The sequence below is a fragment of the Phycodurus eques genome, chromosome 3 (assembly GCF_024500275.1).
Source record: "Phycodurus eques isolate BA_2022a chromosome 3, UOR_Pequ_1.1, whole genome shotgun sequence".
Lineage (NCBI taxonomy): Eukaryota > Metazoa > Chordata > Actinopteri > Syngnathiformes > Syngnathidae > Phycodurus > Phycodurus eques.
Window position 1 is genome coordinate 777,547 of NC_084527.1, and position 24,861 is coordinate 802,407.

General features: G+C 44.9%; 1 protein-coding gene across 8 annotated transcripts in view; it reads left to right on the forward strand.

Annotated features, from left to right (window-relative positions):
* The first annotated feature begins 2,816 nt into the window (after positions 1-2,816).
* Positions 2,817-24,861, forward strand: part of taok3a (TAO kinase 3a) — a 61,776-nt gene continuing 39,731 nt past the window's right edge. For 2 of the 8 annotated variants that reach the window (XM_061671267.1, XM_061671275.1), the window contains exons 1-2: positions 3,348-3,454; positions 22,476-22,598. Coding sequence is in view for 1 of the 8 variants with exons in the window: in XM_061671276.1 (XP_061527260.1) it covers positions 3,331-3,341; positions 22,476-22,533 (69 nt within the window). In the remaining 7 variants the exon portion in view is untranslated. The other 6 variants (XM_061671270.1, XM_061671271.1, XM_061671268.1 and 3 more) reach the window with 6 other exon arrangements.

A 24,861-nucleotide genomic window follows, 5' to 3' on the forward strand; every position in this document is an offset into this window, starting at 1 on the left:
GCTTTTCCGCCCGCCAATTTCCTCAAACTCACCCACGCAGGCGGCGTGCCGACGTCCTAACGTACGTTGCCCAATCCAAGGCGAGAAGGGTTTGGAGTAGGCGGGGCATAGGAGGCGGGCGCAGCCAATGAAGAGCGCGGACGATTCCTAACTCCTCCTCTCGGAGTCGCAGTTTGCTGTCCATCAGTTTTTCCGCTGCGGTCAAGCCGGCCTCCACTCGTAAAGTAGCAGGCAAGCCAGCCGCCCCCGATTTTGTTCATAGGTCGCAACTCGAGGCGAAAGCCACCTTCAAAATAAAAGCTTCCCAATAATACGGACGTCAGCGGTCTTCGGTTAAGGAATGCAACCAGCAAAGTTCATTTGAATCTTGAGATCAATTGAAAAAATTACTTTATTTGATATCTTAGAAAAAATACATGGTCACGGACTGCACTTATATAGCGCTTTATCTACATCATCACAGTGCCCAAAGCGCTTTACGAAGCCTCACATTCACGCACACATTCATAAATCAACGGGCGACTGCTGCCATGCGAGGCGCCGCCAGGCCCACTGGGAGCAAGTTAGGGGTCAGCGTCTTGCCTGAGGACACTTCGACATGCGGACAGTCAGACCTACTGAGCCAAAGCCACCCCAACATAATCCCACCGGTATCGGGAGACAAGTCCAGATCTGCGTGACAGACCACCAAGGGCTCCACGAAAAGAGGTTTGACGAAGATCTAATATTGTAGTTCAAAATAAAAGTCTCTGAAAACTGCATATCTTGCTGTCATTAGCCCTGACTGAAAAAAATCTGTTCAATCTTTTTAATGAGATATCGCAAAACCGGGGGGACACTACACCACCCCAGGTCTCCAACGAAAGAGGTCCCATCCAAATCTGATGTGGCATTTCAAAATAAAAGTCCCCTGAAATTGGTATATTTCACTATCACTACAATGGATTTAAAATCCATCCATCCATTTTCCACCGCTCGTCCGTGGTCGGGTCGCGGGGGCAGTAGCTTTAGCAGGAACGCCCAGACTTCCCTCTCCCCAGCCACTTCATCCAGCTCTTCCGGGACGATCCTGAGGCGTTCCCGAGAGCCTTTAGGAACTCCGGGTGAATCTCATCCACCCCGGGGCCTTGCCACCGAGGAGCTTTTTAACCACCTCGGTGCCCTCAACCCCAGAAATAGGAGAGCCCGCCTCAGACAACCCAGACTCTGCTTCCTCATGGGAAGGCACGTCGACGGAATTGAGGAGTATTCATCGAAGTATTCTCCCCACCGACTCACAACGTCCCGAGTCGAGGTCAGCGGCGCCCCATCCCCACTTTACACAGTGTTGGTGGTGCACTGCTTTCCTCTCCTGAGACGCCGGATGGTGGACCAGAATTTCCTCGAAGCCGTCCGGAAGTCTTTCTCCGTGGCCTCGCCGAACTCCTCCCATACCGAGTTTTTGCTTCAGCGACGGCCAAAGCTGCATTCCGCTTGGCCAGCCGGTACCCATCAGCTGCCTCAGGAGTCCCACCGGCCCAAAAAGCCCGATAGGACTCCTTCTTCAGCTTGACGCCATCCCTCACCGTCGGCGTCCACCGACGGGTTCGGGGATTTGCTTCCACGACAGGCACCGACCACCTTACGGCCACAGCTCCGGTCGGCCGCCTCGGCGACGGAGGCGCGGAACGCGGTCCGCTCGGACACGATGTCCCCCGTCTCCACCGGAATATGAGCAAACTTCTGTCGGAGGTGGGAGTTGAAACTCCTTCTGACAGGGGATTCTGCCAGATGTTCCCAGCAGACCCTCACAACACGTTTGGGCCCATACGTCGGACTGACATCTTCCCCCACGGTCGGAGCCAACTCACCACCAGGTGGTGATCAGTTGACAGCTCCGCCCCTCTCTTTACCCGAGTCTCCGAGACATGCGGCCGCAAGTCCGATGACACGACCACAAAGTCGAACTGCGACCTAGGGTGTCCTGGTGCCAAGTGCGCGTGTGGGCACCCTTATACTTACTACGTTATGGACAATCCGTGATGAGCACAGAAGTCCAATAAGAGAACACCGCTCGGGTTCTGATCGGGGGGGCCGTTCCTCCCAATCACGCCCTTCCAGGTCTCACTGTCATTGGCCACGTGAGCATTGAGGTCCCCCAGCAGAACGATGGAGTCCCCAGCGGGAGCGTTCTCCATCACCCCCTCCAAGGACTCCGAAAAGGGTGGGTACTCTGAACTGCTGTTTGGCGCATAGGCACAAACAACAGTCAGGACCCGTCCCCCCACCCGAAGGCGGAGGGAGGCTACCCTCTCGTCCACCGGGGTGAACCCTAATGTACAGGCGCCCAGCTAGGGGGCAATAAGTATACCCACACCTGCTCGGCGCCTCTCACCGTTGGCAAGACTGGAAGAGAGTCCAAACCCTCTCGAGAGGACTGGTACCAGAGCCCAAGCCATGTGTGGAGGCGAGCCTGACTATATATCGTCGGAACTTCTCGACCTCGCACACCAGCTTGCCAGAGAGGTGACATTCCACATCCCTAGAGTCAGTTTCTGTAGCCAGGGATCGGATTGCCAAGGTCCTTGCCTTCGGCCACTGCCCAGCTTACACTGCACCCGACCCCTATGGCCCCTCCCACAGGTGGTGAGGGACACACAATGGGACCTATATAGCGATTATGCGATTCGGCAAATACCGAACCGGGAATATGCGGGGTTCACGTATATTCCCGAGTCCCCTCCTGAATGTAGTGGCAGTTCCAAACATAACCAACAGATGGCAGCATTGCGTTTGAGGGGACTCGTGTATCATCCATAAAGCTGCCCACTTGTCAAATTGCACGCACGGACACACACACACTATGATAAGTCTTTAATCATTTACACACAGCGGAGTTTGCGCTTGGAATAGCAGGTAAGAAGACATTCATAAATAATGTCCTTTCAATCGTCGTTTAAATCCGCAAATCCAACTTGAGGTCGTCGCGCGCAAGTGTGCGCGCGCGTGTACGTGTATGTCAAAAGTGAGGGTTCGTCCAATGAGGAAGTCCAAGCAACCGCTGAGACATTTTGTCTCTCAAAAGTGGAACTGAAAGATCTTTCGTCTGTTTTCTTACTTTTTCCCTTGGAAATCTCACGCAACGACGACTTTCTTCCCCCAAAAGGTGAGCTGCCACGTATTTAACCAAAGTATGCGGAGGGGGTTAGCCGGCAGCTAATGCTAACGCTCCAGCCAGCCGGCAAGCGCAAAAGTGGACGCGGACGCGGAGTGACTTGGAGTCTTTAAATCGACGTCACTCGACTCGGAGGCGGCCGCTGACTGTTTTGAGGATTAGGCGATCACATTTGGATGACGAGCAAGTGCGTAGCTCGTGTTTCACTCGGCTGAGTCGGGTGGGGGGTGGGGGGGCACCTGCTCCGCGTCCGCGTCCACGGCCGCCGGGGGACGAAGGACCGGGACGCGTCGCTCGGTGGTGAGTGCGAACGTGACAGCGGGTGCTTCTGATTGCGTCGGCCGTGCGCGTGAAACGTGCGTGGAGCGCCGCGGTCCGTTGCGAGGCTTTTACTATCAGCGCCATGGCTGCCCCCCCAACACCGATCGCATAGAATCCTTGCTTTTCCGCTGTGTACCGGTTACTCATTCATTCATTCAAATGAATTCATTTCTGTTATATTTGCGGTTTGGATGTTCTCCACCGACGCGCCGGGAGCGCGGCACGCTTTTGACGTTCGAAGTAAACGCGGTCGTAGTAAAAAAAAAAAAAAGCGTCGAAATGATGTCATCGTTCCCTCGGAGCGCCCCCCGATTCCCCCCCCCCCCCCCCCTTGTGAAGAGGGACTCTCTTCTCTTCTCTTCTCTTCTCTTGACATCATCGAAGCCAGGTTGGCTTTCTAAGTTGTGTTTTGTAAATCGGGCTCAAAGCCAGGATTCGCGTTTCAAGGCTGACTTGAAAGTCGGGTATCGTTTCAGGGTTAAGGCTTCAAGATTGGGTTAGGGTTTCAAAGTCGGGTTTGCGACCAGGCTAGCTTTTCAATGTATGCTTTCAAGCATGGGATTGTCCTAAACTTGCCATCCCTCTTTATCTTATTTTGTTTGTGAATGTTTTATTTTCATCATATTGTTCAAAAACACAAACTTATATTGAACATGGCATAGGTTTTAGAAAAATATAAGACTTAAATACTTTATTATTGATTGTTTTATATTTAATGTTGGATCCTGATGACGTACTGCACTTTTTTTTAAGAACTCTACAAATAAAGTTGTTTGCTGCATGCTATCAGTTAGCCTGTCTATGGCGCTTTGCAGTGTATGTTCCCATTAAGCTAGTGGAGACAAAAGTATGTGTTTGATGAAATATAGGTCACGTGACAGCCGGTATCGCGTGCGTTAGTATCGGAGAGACGGAAGGTATGTCGGGCGCATCCCTCCGAGTACACGACGTAGTCGCATCCTCATTAGTACCACGATGCACCAGGAAGTAGGCCAGGTCAGCCGTCGCTACGGCGTCCTTTTCGCACACATTTTTGCCACGTCGATGACCGACTGGCTCGGGCGTCGGCGGGCAGATTGCGATGACTGATTAGCGCCTTACATGCGTGACCGTGCATTTTGGCCAGATAAAAGCAAACCAACAACGCTCCCTAACCATTTTATAGTGCTGTTACAGTACATTGTGTCAGCAGTATGCAGTGCTGTGAAAAAGTATTTGCCACCTTCCCTTCTCAAATTCTTGCATTTTTGCAGAGTTTCCCAAGTTAAATGTTTACCATCATCAAACAAATGTAAATATGAGACAAATATAACTCAAGTCAACATAAAACGCAGTGACTTTATTTATGACGGAAAAAAATGATTGAAATTGTATTTTATTTAAAAAAAAAAAATTAAATTCATTTTCACTGAGTAATCCCAAACCTGATGTCCTTCAGACCCGGTCAATCAAGAAATCACTGAAAGGGGGAATGGGGTCTTAATGGTCCATTTTTCGCCAATAAGTTGATTGGATGTACGACCCCAATTCCAATGAAGTTGGGACGTTGTGTTAAACATAAATAAAAACAGAATACAATGATTTGCAAATCATGTTCAACCTATATTTAATTGAATACACTACAAAGACAAGATATGATATAATGTTCAAACTGATCAAATTGATTGTTTTTGGCAAATAATCATGAACTTCAAATTTTCTGGCTGAAACACTTTCCACAAACGCTGGGACAGGTGGCAAGTTGAGGAATGCTCATCAAACACCTGTTGGGAACATCCCACAGGTGAACAGGCTCATTGGGAACAGGTGGGAAAGGAGCTGCCCTGAATTGCTCAGTCATTCACAAGCAAAGATGGGGCGAGGTTCACCTCTTTGTCAACAAGTGCGTGAAAAAATAGTCGAAGAGTTTAAGGATAATGTTTCGTCAATGTACAATTGCAAGGAATTTAGGGATTTCATCATCTACGGTCCATAATATCATCAAAAGGTTCAGAGAATCTGGAGAAATCACCGCATGGAAGCGGCGAGGCCGAAAACCGACATCGAATGCCCGTGACCTTCGATCCCTCGGGCGCCGCTGCATCAAAAACCGACATCGACGTGTAAAGGATATCAACAGATGGGCTCAGGAACACTTCACAAAACCAATGTCAGTCAATACAGTTCGGCACTACATCCGTAAGTGCAACTTGAAACTCTACTATGCAAAGCAAAAGCCATTCATCAACAACACCCAGAAACGCCACCGGCTTCTCTGGGCCCGAGCTCATCTTAGATGGACCGATGTAAAGTGGAAAATTGTTCTGTGGTCTGTCGAGTCCACATTTCAAATTGTTTTTGGAAATTGTGGATGTCGTGTCCTCTGGGCCAAAGAGGAAAAGAACCACCCGGACTGTTATGGACGCAAAGTTCAAAAGCCAGCATCTGTGATGGTATGGGGCTCTGTTAGTGCCAATGGCATGGGTAACTTACACATCTGTGAAGGCACCATTCATGCTGAAAGGTACATACAGGTCTTGGAGAAACATATGCTGCCATCCAAGCGACGCCTTTTTCATGGACGCCCCTGCTTATTTCAGCAAGACAATGCCAAACCACATTCTGCACGTGTTACAACAGCGTTCGTAGTAAAAGAGTGCGGGTACTAGACTGGCCTGCCTGCAGTCCAGACCTGTCTCCCATTGAAAATGCGCGGCGCGTTATGAAGCGTAAAATACGACAACGGAGACTCCGGACTGTTGAACAGCTGCAGCTGTACATCGAGCGAGAATGGGAAAGAATTCCACCGACAAAGCTTCAACAATGATTGTCCTCAGTTCCCAAACGTTTATTGAATGTTGTTCAAAAGAAAAGGTGATGTAACACAGTGCTAAACATGGCCGTGCCCCAGCTGTGTGTGTGCCCCCCAACGTGTTGCAGCCATAATATTCAAACTGAATGATGATTTGCTAAAAACAATCAAGTTTATCAGTTTGAACATTAAATATTTTTGTAGTGTATTCAATTAAATATAGGTTGAACATGATTTGCAAATCATTGTATTCCGTTTTTATTTATGTTTAACACAATGTCCCGACCTCATTGGAATTGGGGTTGTATTTGTTGCTGAAGAAATTTCCAACAATATCAATCCGTTTTGGCGCAATCGCTAAATAACTAATTGCCTTTGCAACGCCCCCTTTTCACGGCCATAATGGACTCGCCGCCCTCGTCTCGGTGTGACCTCAGCGGCAGAAGAGGGGACCAAATTCACCGCATAACCGCTGTGGAAAAAATTAACGTGCCGTGCTATCGAGTGGCAGTGCAGCAGAGGGGGCCGGCCGGGCTGGGCCGCAAATCCCGACAATCCGGACCTACTGGAATTGACGGCAAAAAATTAAACCCGCCAAATTTTGAAGAAGCAGGGTTAAAAATCTAATAAGCATTTTTGGGGTTGGTTCCCCTCCAAAAAGAAACTATAAAAAGAAAAACAGGGAAAACAAGCAAATGGAAAAACATTTGGGAAAAAAGAAATTGGGGAAGAAATCCGCTCCTAGGTGAATCTGAGGGTGCGCCAAAGCGCCACTATGTGGGGGTCCGCTGTATAAACTCTTGTATATCGTCGCGCAATCCCCTCACCTCCAAAATGACACATTTTCAAGAAATAAAAAAAAAAGACAGTTTACAAACACTGCTTTGTTCAAGTTAATATTCTACCTTATATTGCTGTCTTATATCGTCGCACTCTCATATGAACAATGTCATTATTAGGCTATATGTTGGGCCAATAAAACCATGCCGTGGGCCGCAAATGGCCCCCGAGCCGTACTATCGACACCCCTGCCTGACTGTATCCCACAATGCATCATGGTCACGAGAAAAGCAAAGATATCCCATGATCCATTTCGCCCATGCAGACAATGCAGCGCGTAACACGGTTGGGCGGAAAGTGCTTAGTTTGGATTCATTTTGTAAAATACGCTCATCTTAAAACAATATCATGTTATTATGATGGATTGATTTGGTCAATATTTCTTATGGAAGGTCCACCAACTGACATTGATCCCGTAAAATGTAATTATGCGACAGCGTTGCTGTCATTAATGGCAGCACTGTTCCAAAACGAGTTTTCATTTGACTGACTGACTGAACTTTCTAGGCTAATATATAAAAATCTTTTGATCGTGATTCGGGAATATTTGATTATCGTTTCAGAATATTCGATTATTGGTTCAACGCTAAAGTCTACCGTAGTGTATTCCACTAATCTGGTGACCGTGATTCAGGAATATTCGATTATTGGTTCATACCTAAAGTCAACTATATCTTCCACTAATCTGGTGATCGTGATTTGGAAATATTTGATTATCGTTTCAGAATATTCGATTATTGTTTCAGCCATAAAGTCAACTATATATATTATATTCCATTATATAACAATCTGGTGGTCGTGATTCGGGAATATTTTATTATCGTTTCACAATATTTATCGTTTCAGCCCTAAAGTCAGCTATATGTTCCACTAATCTGGTGGTTGTGATTCAGGAATATTCGATTATCGTTTCAGCCCTCAAGTCAACTAACTATATATTCCGCGAATCTGGAAATAGGACATGAGTGAACGATTCCCGACGCAGCCACTCCAGGGGGCGCTACTGAGTGACTTTTGGGCTGTAGTGTTGGGGCATTTTGAAACATTTGACGCCACTTTACTGGTTTCTCAGCTTGCCGGATTTAGATTTTCCGCACGACCGTGAACTCACACGGAGGGGTATCCGTGCTACCCGAGCTACCGGTCGCCGCGTTGCCGTCAAGTTTTCTTTGCCAGATGTATTGCAGCGTTGCCGTTTTTACCATTTCTTTGTCTTTTTGCCATTTGTTGGTTTGATGCAGCGCGCATGAAATATTAGCGCGCTCTGCCAGGCATAATGTTCCACCGTGATCGGGTTTAGCGTGCCGAATAGAACAGGGCCGTCTCCACGTGACAACGACCATCGTGAGCCCCCCAACGCACTGTGCTTCAGTACAGTACGATGATGGAGATCTTTCTGTCCAGTCAACCAGTGAGAGGGAAAATTCTAGAATAAGCCAGCAGCTCAATACTTCCACCAATATGCAAACGCTGAGCATGCCGACATCATATTCAGTTCACGTACAAGAGCTAATAGGCTTGCTAGTCAATGGGGAGGCTGCAAAGTAGGGTTTGAAGCTCAAGTTTGGGTTTCAAAGTAGGGTTTCAAGTCGGTTTTGGGGTTTCAAAGTGGGGTTTAAAGACAGTTTTACGGTTTTAAAGTACGGTTTTAAGTCAGTTTTAGAGTTTTAAAGTCGGGTTTCATGTCAGTTTTTGGGTTTCAAGTTGGTTTTAGGGTTTCAAGTCAGGTTTTAGGATTCAAAGTAGGGTTTCAAGTTAGTTTGAGGGATTCAAAGTAGGGTTTCAAGTTTTAGCGTTTCAAATGAGGGTTTCAAATCTGTTTTAGGATTTCAAGTTTGGCTTTCAAATTAGGGCTTGAGCTAGAATTTGGGTTTCAAATTAGGGTTTGAAGCTTGAGTTGGGGTTTCAAAGTAGGGTTTCAAGTCAGTGCAAACCCTAACCCTGGGCCAGATGCTTTTCCAGGCTTTTACTTGGAAAACATACTTGCCGAATATTTTCGTTGGTGGCAGATTCCAGTTGACCAGTGGAAATGTCCATCATTTTCAGTTTTGCTAACGAGTGGACAGGAAGTAACAGGAGGGAACAGGAAGTAGATGCACGTGTTTAACTTCATTTGTGTTCTAGGCAGGACATGCCCTGCTGTGATCTGATTGGCTCCTACATTGTTAAGATGGGTGCAGATGTAACAAGACGAGCCTTCTAAATATGTATTACATTTGTACCAAATAAAAACAATTGAGCTTGTTCTGGTCAGGGTTAGGGTTAGGGTTGGCGTTCATCCCTATAACACGAGCGGTCTTCCTAATGATGCTTCAGTGGGCCAGTAATAATGAAATTGTGGGCCAGACGTGGCCCCCGGGCCTTGAGTTTGACACCTGCGCATTTACCCAGTCCAACCCCCATGTGACACGCTCATCCGGTCCGTCTCCGTCTTAGCATCGTGACGTCCTCGCCACACAGTGGGGCACGGCTATTTTTAGCAAGTGTTTAAAATAAATAAAAAAATACATCATTGTTTTTTTTTGTCTTTCTTTTTTTTAAGAAAGTCAAGTGGCGCATGTCAGCCACACTTAAGATGGCCGACCGTGACGGCCATGTTTGCTCCATGTGACGCGGGGGCCGCCGAGCAATGCTCTATTTTTAGGAGCGGCCCGAAGCGCGACTGTGAGCTGTCTTAGGTCATTCTGTTGTCTGCGGCTAGCGGCGCAAGCTAACCTAGCGTTCCACCGTGACGACCCCCGTTCATGGTGGGAGTACATCCCCAAGCAAGCTGCTCCTTCCTCTGGACGGAAATGCGTCCGGCCGGCTTCACACATCCACTTTTCGCGGACTGGAGTCGCTTCTTGCGGCGTCTCATGGACGCAGCTGTTTCCGTTTCATATTCAAGGTACAAAAACGCACAGAAACCAGTTGTACAATATCAATATGAAATTTTCTACTACATAATAAAATCAATTCTTGCAGTATCTCACTGCGATGGGCTGGCAACCGGTTCAGGGCGTACCCCGCCTCCTGGCCGATGATCGCTGGGATGGGCTCCGGCACGCCCGCGACCCGCGTGAGGAGAAGCGCGACAGAAAATGGATGGATGGATGGATGCATGCAGTATCTCCACATTATTCAATGCAAGGACCACTTGCAATTTTGGTACAGATTTGAGCAGGAAATATGAAGTGCGTGCACATGATTTGCTTTATAAAATGATGTCGTAGCCGAGTTTGACATTTACACATACCATTTAAAAAAATAAAATAAAAATCTTTTGTTACTCTTGCCCCTCCGACATGCTGTAACAGATTAAAGGTGCAAGAGTTAACCGATAAATCGCTGACTAATGATCAGATTAATCCACAGCTATTTTGGTCCTTGAATAATCATTGAAAGCTCTCGGTGAACTTCAAGTTGTCCAAATGCTCGCAATTTCAGCCTCTCAAGAGTAAATCTCAGATTTTTGTCATCCTCCATGAAAGCAGACTTGATCGTTTTTGTTTTTTACATTGCTTTTACTTTGGAATACAGTCGTCGACATTTTCGCAGATTTTATGACGGATGTTTTGGACCAAACCAGGAACGGAATTTTCTGCACTGACAATTTTAAATAATGTCCCGTTTCTGCCTAAAGGGATGGATATTAAAACCTTTTTTTAAATGTTTATTTTTTTTATATCTGGTCCATCATCCGTTCATCGAAAAAATAATCGACAGATTAATTATTAAAATAATTGTTAGTAGTAGCCCTAAAACACATTTATACTTATTCAAACTGACTTTAATTAAATAAAAGACACGCTCCCGCTGTCAAGAATCTGGATCACACGAGAGCGAAAACAGCCAAAATAATATTTGTCACTCCCAGTTGAAGTTGACTGTAAAACAAAATGGAAAAGAGAATTCAACATTGTATATTCAAAGGCCGAAATGTTCAACCGAACCATACAATTTCATCTGACCTAAGCCCACTAGCATAATGCTGACATATAATGCAAAACAACATAGCTGTACTGACAGTAATTGGCATGAAGTAATTCTAACCCTTCGAACAACTGCTACTTAACACACACGGAGTAGCAACGCATACAAAGAAAGCATACAATAACGCTCACAGGCATATCTTCCCTGTGCCAAGTATGTGAAGGTCAGTTGCGGACTACTTCTTGCTGTTAATTACACTGCATGTCTTCCAGAAGCAGCTTTTGATTTTGACATTCAAATTGGCGATATTTCTGCCGCCTGCGGCTGAGTGTTGTCACGAGGCAAAAACAGGAAGTAGAAAGTGACCAAAATATGTAAAAGCAGTAGCAGTGCAAAAGATGGCTTCGTAGAAGCGATACTTCCTCAGGCAGCTTCAGCTTTCAAGCCTGGCTTAGTTAGGCCAGCGCTTCAAACTAGAGCTGCAAGCGTGAGTTTGGGTTTCAGGATATTGCAGGGATTTTAAAGGATGCGTACGGTCCTTCGTGAGGCTTGAAAGACAGAGTTAAAGGTTTCAAGTTAGCTTCTCCAGCCGGGGTTAGGCTTAGAGTTTCAAAGTAAGGGTTCAAGACAGGAGTATGGTTTCAAGCAAAGGTTGTGCTTTCAAGTGAGGGGTCAAAGACAAGGTTAGGGGTTTCCAGAAGAGATTAGGGTTTCAAAACAAGGTCAGGGTCTAAAATTAGAGTTTCAAACAGAGTTAGGGGTTAGCTATATCATAATTTCAATAGTTCACTGCACGGATATTTGTGTATTTGTCTTTTGTATCTGTCAAAGGCCGGCACGGTGGACTACTGGTTACAGCGTCAGCCTCACAGTTCTGAGGACCGGGGTTCAATCCCCGGCCCCGCCTGTGTGGAGTTTGCGTGTTCTCCCCGTGCCTGCGTGGCTTTTCTCCGGGCACTCCGGTTTCCTCCCGCATCCCAAAAACATGCATTCATTGGAGACTCTAAATTGCCCGTAGGTGTGACTGTGAGTGCGAATGGTTGAATGGCTGCGATTGGCTGGCAACCGGTTCAGGGTGTAACCCCGCCTCCTGCCCGATGATAGCTGAGATAGGCTCCAGCATGCCCGCGACCCGCGTGAGGAAAAGCGGCTCAGAAAATGGATGGATGGATATATCAAAGGCAGCCTGAAGTTTCTTGGTTGAGTTAGCGCATAGCTTAGCATCCCAAATGCTTGCTGATGCGTCGTCTGTTGGCTTAGCGGTGCTGTGGAGGCTAACCCCCCCCCCCACCACAAACACACACTAACGCCCCCACCCCCCTTCGCCCTAATGCCGCCACTGGACGGCCTCCATGGGGTCAAGTGGAGATTTGTCTGCGCCGCGTGGAGGCGCACATTTCAGATCGTGGCGCCGCGCGGACGACCTCACGTTGACCTTTAGTTTAGTCGTCGTCTGTACACTCGCGGCAGCGTTAACTACAGACACGGTTGTAGTGACCCGCGTCGACTATACTAGCGGATGGACAGCTATTTAGGAAATATTTTCTGACTGTACTCCACATACGCTTGTGTGAATGAAGCCATCTTTTTGATAGCTGTCTACTGTAGTGACTGATACACAATCTTGCTGGCAAAACTCACGCATAGTGCGGACGAGAGCGTACGCACTGCGAATGACGGGCCCCAAGAGATGTTTCAGTAAATTCGTTGTTGACAAAAAATTTGTATCATCTAACCTTTCCTGGGCCCCCCTGCGCTGACGCCGACTCTATAGAGTCGGGCCAAGGCAGCGCAGGTTCGTTGGACTCTGCCGGGGCAGCTGCCCCGCGTTCATGATTTATCTTTACAAACCGTGATGGAGCATGAGACACAAAACGTGTCCACTGTAGTGACTGATGCGCACCATTGACATCGAAGAGAACTGCTTTTCAATAGCTGTTACTGTCGTGACTGATGCTTCCTGAAACAACACATAACTTGTTTAAGACAAGAAAAATGTGTTTGCTCATTGCATCATATGTCTTCACAAGCGTAGGCTGACCTTTGTTTTTGTTTCCTTTTTAAGAATATCATGTTGTTTCCTGAATGTGCCCGATTTGGAGGGCCAGCTGTGTGCCACCGCAAGCGTTTCATAAAGAAAAAACTCAAGAAGAAACAACAAAAGCTTTCCCAATTCAAGGATGTCGCCTTTGCTCTTACATTCCTTCTTCCGTCTTTTTTCGACAAATAAGAAAATGCCATTAATAATTCATGAACAATCTTGCTTTTTTGAAACAACAAATATTTCCAATATAAAGATTCAACCACTCAATTATTGATCCAGGAGCACAACATGAAGGAAGAAATGTAAGACACAATAGTAAATGATAAGCAATGTTGAAAATATGATTTCAAATGCTCAGTGTCGGTGGAAATGCTACAGGTTTTGATTGTGTGCCATACTTATCATTTCATACAGATTATATTCAATATACAAAAAGCCTCCTTCATTTGGCCAAACGAAGCCAAAAGCTGAGCAGAGCTGCAGTGTTGTTGGATGCGCAGCACGCAAAACACACAATATAACGTTAGGTGGTATCCGCTAGAAACCTCGATTGAACCGCAATAGATTTCTATTTCGATTTCCTTTATTTCCGATGGGATTTTTATGAATATTGAAGTTTCTGAACAAATCGGATGTTGACTAGCATAAGAGGCTATTTTTTTATTTATTTATGGCTATTTATAGTAATTTTCAGTCATAACTATATGAAGTATAAAACATCTTGCCAAACTAAGCAAAAAGATAAGCAGAGCTACACTGTTGTTGGATGCGCAGCACATAAAAGACTATATAATAGTATAATATAATAATAATGGTAGTACTTGAAGCACATACAAGACTAAATAATGGCCATATTATGATTATTTTCCTATTTCCTATTATTTCGGAAGAAATTAGAGGTTGACCAATTTTCATAACAGACAAACTGAATTTAATATAGAGGTGCAACAATTAATTGAAAAATCAGCAACTCATCAATTATCAAATGAATAAACAACTATTTTGACAATTGATTGAACTGTTTAGAGCCCTTGTTTAACGTGAAATTGTGTAAAATCCTTTTAGCTGTCACTGTCGCCTATGTTGCTAATGTTGCCAATGTGGCCGCATGATGATGCTAAGTTGCTAATGACGCAACATGTCATAACACAAGATGATGTTGCTACATATTGCTAATGTTACTACTGTCGCTTATGTCACTAATGTTGCTACATGTTGTTAATGTTGCCACTATCGCTAGTGTTACCAATGTAGTCAAAGTTGCGACTGCCGCTAAAAATGCTAATGTTGCTCGTAACACCAAAGTTGCTGAAGTCTCTCGATGTCGCTACTGTCGCTTATTATTTCAGATACTCCATTTTGGTAGATCTTAGCTTGTGTTAAAACGCTCGTTGCCTGTATAGTAAATGACAGTTTTCTAATGGCGATATTTTCCATTATTTCCAGTGGGAATGTTTTTTTTTTTTTTTTTTTTTTTTAAATCCAATTTCCAAACAAATGTGTCGTTTGAAGCATAAGTGAGTATACGAAGACAGCTTAGCTGCTTGGAGGCGTTGAGTGGGGTAAAAACCTTGTATTGTCATTGCAGTGGGCAAGCAAGATGGATTTTATTTTTTTAACTATTTTTTTTTTTTTTTAAATCCTTTACTCCCACTCTCAGAAGATCTAAAAAAAAAAAGAAATTCTGAGCTCCTGAATTAATTCAGAACGCTAATGACTACTTTACGAGGGATTCATCGGGCCGGAGGAAGAAGAAGAAAAAAGACAAAACCCTCGCGGGCCCTTTCTCGGCGTGTGTGTGCGTCGGCGTGTATTTGAAGATGACGACGATGAAGCGAAACACAAGAAAGATGACTGAGTGGCCTACATACACGTTTCCTCTTTTTTCCGCTTGACGATCGTTAGCCGCTTAACATGGCGCTACATCACATTTTAGCTTATTTTCGCACTGATTTAAATTTGCTGCCTTGCAGCTGTAACAGATGACTCGGCATTTTGGCGCCTGTGCTTTTCATGCAGAATGCAGAAAAAATGCCAATCAAGAAAAAAAATGCCTTGCTAAAAGCGTGTCTGGCACATTTTCACACAGAAATTCTGCAAAATTGCTGCCTCCAAGTTGCAATAGAACATTTATGTACGATCACCTTTTTTTGAATTAGATGTTTTTAACACAGAACCCAGCAAAGGCAGGATTATTGTCTTAATGGAAGACTTGATCCATCTGCGCTCCTTACGCAGAACTTGGTAGCTTGTTCGTATGTCACCTTTTCACTATTGTCACTCGGTCTGCTGGAACTGAATGTATGAAGACGTGCTATTGGTCAGCTATTTCCTGGGGATAGCATTAGCTGCTGTGATGTTCAGTGACGGAGTCAGTTGAGGCCACTGGCAGGTTTGGTGAGAATGTGCTTCTGTTTACTGTAATTTGTTACCGTTTATTTAATAAAGCTATTGAAAGTTCAGCAGTGGCTGTTTCCAGCCTTCGTCTATCCAAACAACCTGTTATGGATTACAGTAGGTTCTAGCTAGAGGTGGTAGGCTATATTCAATTAGCTAACAATGTTTACTTTAGGCGGCACGGTTGACGACTGGGTAGCACATCTGCCTCACAGTTCTGAGGTTGCGGGTTCAAATCCCGCCCCACCTGTGTGGAATTTGCGTGTGCTCCCCCGTGCCTGCGTGGGTTTTCTACGGGTACTCCAGTTTCCTCCCACATTCCAAAAACATGCGTGGGAGGTTGATTGAAGACTCTAAATTGCCAATAGCTGTGAATGTGAGTGCGAATGGTTGTTTGTTTCTATGTTCCCTGTGATTGGATGGCGACCGGTTCAGGGTGTAGACCGCTTCTCGCCCGAAGATAGCTGGGATAGGAGCCAGCACGCCCGAAACCCGTGTGAGGATAATGGATGGATGTTTACTTTACCGGAGACGTGTTCTTGAGTAACTGTACTGTACTGTACAGTAAAAACAAAAATCTCCATGGCGATATAGCGAAGGCCGACTGCATAGCGACATTTTTGGTAACCGCCCTCATTCCGCCGTATTAGCAAGCGGCGGTAAGTCGGACTCGCTAGGCACTGTTCACTCGGGGCTCCGTTAATCTTTCTGCTACTCTTGATTGGAAAATCCTTTCGGGCTTTAGCGTAGCGCTTCACTGTGTGCACACACGCGCGCATGCACACACGCACGCACACACACACACACACACACACACACACACACACACAAAACGACACACACTTGTTGATGAAATCACTTTTGTCCGTGATGATTACATGTAATGTCCATGCATGTCTGTGTGTGTGTGTTTTATTTTGTTTGTACACGTGTAAAAGCTTAGTAGGTATTTGCACACTCGACCCCCACCCGTGCCCCCCGGCGCTGTCATGGCCTGGTGGCGAAAAGCCGATTGGCCTAGTGTGACTCACCAGCCAGCGCGTGGAAGATCCTCTGTATGACGCGTGTATTCCGCCGTCTGAAGCCAAAAGTGCCCATGCAAACTCGCTCGTTTTTACACACAGCGGCGTCTTCCTTGGTCGCTACTTGCGGATCTTTTTTTTTTTAATTTTTTTTTTTTTTTTTTTTTTGTGGTGCGCATTGTCCGTTATTTGCTGAAAATAATCACCAACTGGATGCCGTTTTGTGCTTATTTTTCCTCTTATTTAAAAGTATTGCTTTGGCATTAATTTCTGGCATCATGGTGCCAAGGAACTATGTTTACGTAAACTGAGGAGCTTCATGTGACTGAAAGAAAGGCATGATATAAAAAAAAAAAAAAACAATCTGGATGTTTTTCAAACCAACCTTTCTTTTTTGTTTTGATAGTTAATCGACTTTTAGGTCGCAAAATGTGCCTGTATGCGTTCCCTACAACACCTTGACCCCAGTTTGACCCCTCAGCCCCAAATCGTGCAAACACATCAATTGCAACGCGATGTAAGAAATCGGGCAAACACGTCAATCGTAACGCGACGCAAGAATGCGATGCAGATTTTTTCAGGCAGACTGATGTTTGGCAGAATAAAATATTTATCGCCCTCCCTTTCACCATCATGCTTCCTTTTTTCCTTCCCTCCATTCGGAAACGTCGATGCGCCCTCCGACCCAAACTTGAGATCGTGTGCTCGTCTCCTTCCACTTTACGCGCTCAAAATAGTCTGCGAGGGTTCCATGAATAATTGAATGCCAGCGTGACGCTACACTGCTGGCTGCGTGGCCACGTGCGTGTTGAAGACAGGTTTCCCAAAGTGCTGTGTGTACACCAGGGCTGGGAAAAAAATAAATCATTGAATAACTCTGCTAAGTCGACTTCAAACTTCACCTGCCTCGAAGCTCCGCCGAAAAAAATAAGTCCCTAACAAAACCTGGCACTCTTTAATGAAAATGAACTTTGGTTCGAAAACCGTTCACAGACAACAAAATGAGTGAATTCTCAATTACGTTCATCCGGCAGAAATTAACGAAGTTCAGTACATGTTTGCAAAAAAAAAAAAAGCTCTTTTATGAACTTTCGTTCATGTACAACACTGGATTTTGTTGTCTCAAATTCTTTACAGAGTTCATACCATACACTCAGTATTGACATACGCCGGTTAAGCATAGAAGTCCAGCCCTTATAAATAAGAATAAAATGCATGTTAGTAGTAACCAAATCTATTGTTTTGGAAGGGGAGAGGTGGCGATGACTTGAGTAGTTGATGAAATATCTACAGGATAATCGATTCTAAAGAGATTAGATGGTGAGAGCCTGAGTGTTTTGACAGTTTTCTGTGGTGCCCGTGGGCTAGAGGAGGTGCGCCAACTCTTGACGGCATCTTGAGGGCCGCATGATTTCGAACATTTGCCAAAGGTTCGTGTAGGAAAAGATTCCTAGTGGTGGTCTGATGTAATTAGTCTTTTCTAGCCAGGATTCCCAAACTGTTGCGCGTGATTGGCATCGTCTTGATTTGTTTTGGGGGCTGCGTGGTTTACACATTTTGGGAAAGGCTGTTCTAGAAATAAATTCCCAAGCTGTGGTGCTTGCATCCCCAGATTGTTGTGTTTCGACACATTTTTAGGGTAAATGCGACGGACATGGGGTGCGTGATACTCTGATAGGATGGTGAAGGGGAGCATGGCTTCTTCAAAAGTTTGGGAAAGGTTCTTTTCGAAAAGGATTCCCAGTGGCTGTCGAAAAACGGTATTCCCAAAGTGGTGCACAAGATTGTTTCCACAAGTTTCTGGTTGATTTCGTGTTGTCCGTTTGCACGCGAAGACGTCCGCACACAGCGAGCCAGTCATGAAGCGGCCGAAGAGAGGTGCGCGGCCGGCGGTGCGCTTCGGTGGCCGGAGTGGACGAATGGCTTGAAAAGAGAAAAGTCCGGGCGGGGCTCCAGAGGGACACACACTTGCACGCAGTCGGGCAGTTCTCGATTGACGACGTTGCTCTGAAAAGCGTTCACGGCAAGCAATGGAACAAAAAGTTGAACGGCAAAAAACAAAAACAAAAACGGCGAGTACTCAATTACAATTGAGTACTCGCCGATACTACGTGCCGCTACTTGATATGCCATTTTATGTCTGGCAGTCGTGATGAAAATATCTTTGAATTAGAGGTGCAACACGGAATCTATTATTCAATAACGAATCGATTATCAAATTAATCGATAAATTGTTTCGAGAAATTGTCGAACTTCAAATTGTCCAAATCTTCAGAATTTCAGTCTGTCAACAGTAAATATTCCCCAATTTCTGTCATCCTCCATGAAAGCAGACTGATTGTCTTTTGTGTGGCATCAAAATATTTGCAAACTTCTGCTTTTATGATGGAAAACAATCAACATTTTTGCCGATTTTCTGACGGATGTTACGGACGAAACCGGGAACTGAATCATCGTCAGTTCAGGTCTTTTGCATTTCTTGCATTTGAAATGATGTCCTCTTTTTGATCAAAGGGATGGAAATAAAAAAACAATGTTTTCATCTGATTCATCGGAAAAAATCATTGACAGATGAATTAATTATTAAAATAATCGTTAGTTGCGGCCCTAGTACTTACCTTTGCGTACCCACGATACCAAGTACCGGAACTCGATAATGAGATTACATCTTGCAGTTGTGATGAAAACCTTTATTGAACATGGCAAACGTGTCACTCTAATATCACCCTTTTAAAAAATTTTATGACATTTAAAAATGGTACCTTTCCAGATATTGTATGTGCTGCTTCTGTTGTGTGCAGCTCGGCCTCCAAGGGGCAATGTAGCGCACGCATGCAGATACTGCACTTTAACTGCAGTAACACAATTGTGTTCCCCCAAAAAGTTTTTCAAAGTTTTTTTTTCAGGTTTATACTGCCACATCGATGCTAATTTTGTTAGCCCGTCTATGGCATTTAACATGATGTGTTAGCTTTAAGATAGTGGACTTTTGTAAGATGAAGCTACTGTATGTGTTTTGGCAAATATGTAATGTGTAATTGTCAGTATTTAGTTTGAGTTTCTCTGCAAACTTCAAGTGGGAGAGTCAATAAACGGCTGAAAGAAGCATGGCGACCTCGTGGCTATCCGCCAAAGCGCACGCTCAGGAAGGGCAGACCAGTCGGCCTGGTAAAGTGGTGTCTGCGTCGTAGTTAGTATGAGTAGAGATGTACACGATCAGCGCTGGTGCCCGATATCCCGAACGTTTTGTGAATAGTGCAATTGAACTAGGACTACAGCGATTGAAGGATTATCGGAGTCAACACGGATATTGGATATTATCTCCTGACGGTAGCAGCAGTTTTTTTTTTTTCTTTTTTCCTGAAAGCGGAGCCACGTCTGCTCGTTCCCAGTTGACCTCATTTTTCTTAACGCGCCGTCAGCAGCTGGTCCAAAAGATAATCCCCAATGTTCTATTTTACTAGTCCGGTCTGCTTGACGGGTTAGCACTAATTAACATACTTAACCGCTGGTGACCGGTGTGGTCATCATTTCTGCGCTCGTTTTAGTCTACCAAGATGGCGCTAGGCATGTTTAGAGGGTTGCTGTATTTGCTACTAGAATGAATAGCTCCAGGCAAGTTAGCTAGCTACAAAACGAAGGCACTAACTAATGGATTAACTGGCTAGCTAATGGCCGGACAGACAAATGGAATGACAGACTGACTAACTAATGAAAAGACTAATAAACAAATGAACTCACTAATGATTGTCTAACATACTAACAAACAGTCTCGATAGCTAACGAGCGGACTGAATTATTCACTAACTTGTGGATGGACTGACGGGCTGTTGAATTTAATAACTGACTGACTAGCTAAAGAACAGTGGACGGACATATGTACTACTAATAAACCAACTAAAGAACAAAATAACCAACTAGTAGACGGACTGCTGGAAAAAAATAAATAAAGAACTAAACGAAGGAACTAACGACTGTAACTGGCAGGTTAGTTAGTGGACAGATGCAAACTAAGTAGCACACAGACTCATGAACAGATGGACTGACTCTTGAACAAACTAATAGACGAAATACTAACTAACAGATGGACTGACCTACTGTATGGCTATCTAACTAAATAAGTTACTCAAGTAATTTGACAGCTGGTGAAAGGACAGATGGCTGGAATGACTAATGAATGAATTTGCGGATAGACCGACCATCTCTAGCTAGCTAGCTAACAGATAGACTGGCCAACTGTAATAATAAAATAAAAGTAACTGGCTAGCTAGTGGACAGACAGACTAGGAAATGGATGAGGGCGACCGACTCTCTAATTGATAGCTAGCTAACATACTACCTGACTGGTGGATGGGCTGGCTGACCTACTAACAAACAAAATGAATAACTCATTCATTCATTAGTTTTAGTTTCTCTGCAAACATTCCTTCATTGAATTCATTCAATATGAATGAATGAGTAGTCTTATCCTCACGAGGGTCGCGGGCGTGCTGGAGCCTATCCCAGCTAACTGCGGGCACGTGGCGGGGTACACCCTAAATTGGTCGCCAGCCAATCGCAGGGCACATGTAAACAAACAACCATTCACATTCACACCTACGGGCAATTTAGACTCTTCAATTAACCTCGCATGCATGTTTTTGGGATGCGAGAGGAAAGCGGAGTACCCGGAGAAAAGCCACGCAGGCACGGGGAGAACATGCAAACGCCACGCAGGCCAGGCCGGAGTTGAACCCGCAACCTCGCAACTGTGAGGCAGACGTGCTAACCAGTCTCCCACCGTGCCGCCAAAATGACTCGCTAATTAACTAGCAGATAGACTGACCGACTAAGTAACTCGATAGCTAGCTAACTACTGTAAATAGCTGGCTAGCGGATGGATTGATTGACTGACTGGCTAGGCTAACTAAAAAAGAAGTAACTGGCAAGCTAGTGGGCGCACGGACTGACCAATTAACTAGAGGGGTCGCTCGGCGGGGGCACTCTCTTTTTTTTACATTTTGATACATCCGGATGGTGTATGTAGCGCGCTGCGTGCGGATACATGTTTTGATCCCGCTCGGTCCTCTCCGCTCGTTTCATTATTCAGCGTGCACCCACGCTCGGACTAACGCGCAAAACCCACCAAGGCCGCTTTAAAGGGGCTTCAACCAAGCGACCGACCGCCAAATTGGAGTCCGGATCCAAACGAAGGCGCCAGATTGAGGGGTTTTCGCCGTTACACTCCACTTGCATCGGGATCCAATACATCACCGTGTACTTAGCAAGGGCCTCAAATGACACATTTGTATGGAAATTGGATAGAAAAATAACATTCCCGTAGGAAATAACGGAAACTGTCGTCATTGTCAAACCTTATTTTACTGTACAGGAAGTGTTGTTAACACAAGCTACAAACTTCGCACCGAGCGCAGAATTGACTTGGCTTGAATTGAGCGTCATTTAAATGGACAGCATAAATATGAAGACCTTTGTCATAAGCGGGCACGCATGCAAAATAAAATGATTGATTTATTTGTGTGTAGAACTTTATTCACGCAATTAGGGGCTGCAACCAACAATTACTCTTTGGAATTTCTTAAATTTCCAAATAAATTGGTCATCAAATGTATTCTGATCATCTAAATCACAAGAAGAAACAAACCGAATACCACAGAAGGAATTAGTGTACGTGTGTTCATATTTTTGTTGAAAAGAACATAAGCATTCCCAGAGCAGAGAGGAAAATGTAAGTGAACACTTACATTTAATAAGCGGTTGACTCTTGACCCTTTGGCAGCAAAAACCTCAAGCAACGGTTTCCGGCACCGATTCAAACACAGTCCGCTTGCACGGGGGCCCAAGTTGGGCGGCGACCCACCAGACCCGCTAGAAAAAAGCTTGTTGTGTGTGACAGTCGGTACCCACTTTGTATCTACAAATGTCAATTTTACTTCCTCAACCGCAAAGAGTGCTGGGTGTCATTTTGCAACTCTTGATTCCTTCTGGTTTCAGGAAGAAGCAAGATGTCGTCGGCGGGCAGCACCTGCGTGAAAGCTGTTTTGGATTTCAAGTGAGGACAAAAAGGACGACAGGCTGCTGGGACAAAACCATCCCGCAAACACTACATTCACGCAGGTAGACGAGACACCGCAGGGCTCCACTCTTTTTTTCTTTTCATTATTTTTTACCAATTGCTGTACTTGGACGACAATTAGAAATGTTCACATTTTATTTCAGTAGTACTTTTTAATTGTATTTCTATCAATTTTCTTTCTTATTCTTTTATTTATTCATCTGAATACAACATTAAAATGAAATGAATACTAGAAAGACCACACAAATCTTAAAATGAATCCATAAATTACATTTTTTAAAAGTAATTTAAAATGATGTGTTAAGATGACAATGTATTGAAATTATTTGAAATAAAAAATACTAATTAAAATGAATTTAGGGCGGCACGGTGGACGACTGGTTAGCACGTCTGCCTCACAGTTGTAAGGTTGCGGGTTCAAATCCGGCCCCGCCTGTTCGGAGTTTGCATGTTCTCCCCGTGCCTGCGTGGGTTTTCTCCGGGCACTCCGGTTTCCTCCCACATCCCAAAAGCTTGCGCGTTAGGTTAATTGAAGACTCTGAATTGCCCGTAGGTGTGAATATCTTGTCTATATGTGCCCCGTGATTGGCTGGCGACCAGTTCAGGGTGTACCCGCCTCTCGCCCGGTGTCCAATGGGATAGGCGCCAGCATGCCCGCGACCCTTATGGAGGAAGGCGCTTCAGAGAATGAATGGATGGAAAATTCAGTTATTTTTTTTTTTTAAATGTTTTTTTATTTTTTTTATTTACACAGTATTGTTTTTTTAAATTTAATTAAAGTTATTGAAGTGATACCTAAAAAAATTCCCAAACGTAACTTGCCTACTTGTTTTACAAAATCAAGGTAAATAAATTAATAAAACCCAAAAATCTAATTCATTAAATTATGCTTATACTTAAAACTTTTAATGGATTCATGCTATGTTAATTATTTATATTACATGTTTCATAAAATCAGTTGAAATGATAACTTAATAAAAAAAAAGAAATCTAAATTTATTGAAAAAATATTTCAAAATAAACCTTCAAACCAAATTAAACTACCTAAAAATGTTTAAAAAGATGAAGTATCCTAGCGAGAGGGTATAAAACATTTCTTTTGACTCAGAAATCACAATAAGCACGAAGATACTCCTCACCGTTGTAGTGCGCGTGTGTTAATGCATGGATGTTGCATGCCACTAAATGGGTCAGCCTCATTGCGTCGAGCAGATGCCCGTTTGCGAATGTACAAAGCAACGCTGATGTGCGCCAACTCGGAGTGACACAAGATGTGAGCTCGTATCCGTGTTCTCTGCAAAGCGAAATCTCGCTCGCTAACCGAGCGCTCGTCTCGCCGAAGGCAGCGAACAAAAGACTTGGACAATGATGATTGACGGCGGGGGTCACGTGACTATTAGTCATGTGACCCCCCCCCTCCCGCCGTCAATCATCATACGTACACACATTGTTCCATGAAATTGTATTCATTCATTCTGTTTATTTGGTAGCGTTTCTGCTGTCTGTACTACTTCCAGGACGTGAATGCGGATTAGGGATTAATCGACCCTTTTCAAATGGTCATAAATTGGCCAATTTTTACACATTTTGATTTTTTTACTTTACACATTAACACATTGCAACATAAGACAAAGATGATGACATTGAAACAAAAAACGTTTGCCAATTTTTCATCTCTGTCAGTGGCATGCAAATGCGGGGGGGGGCAACTATACCTTTCCCCCGGCAAGCGTGTTTAGAGGCGCCGGAAAACTTTAACAAATATGCCGATCTGTTTTCGAGCTAGGAAAACGTCCGTCCGTACCCGCCGCCGTCCAGGAGCGGTTTTCGAGATAGGAAAACTTTAATCCGCAATCCCCCCAAATGTTAACCGAGCGCTCCAATGGGCACGTTGATGAATGACGTCGTCGTCGTGGGCTCAGATGGGCGTCCGCCGGGCACGACCGGGCCGCGGGCGGCCGTCCGGCCCGCGGCCGTTGCTCCAGTTAGCTCGGCTGCACAATGCGACAAACACTGACACACGCGTGCACGTTGACACACACATCGCATTGCACATTGCTACACAAGCGTACTACTGCTCTCTCATCACGCTTCTCATCCTCTCTCTCTCTCTCGCACGCTTGCTGTTTTTCTATCTGGTGTGGAATGAGCGAGCACGTCAGCCAGATGCAGCCGGCTAAGCACACACACACACACACACACAGTGTGTTTGCACTGACATGCAATCAAAGGACACACACGCACACACAGTCCCAGACAACAAGCATCAGCGTCAACCCAATGCCAAGCTCGTATGAGCTGCAT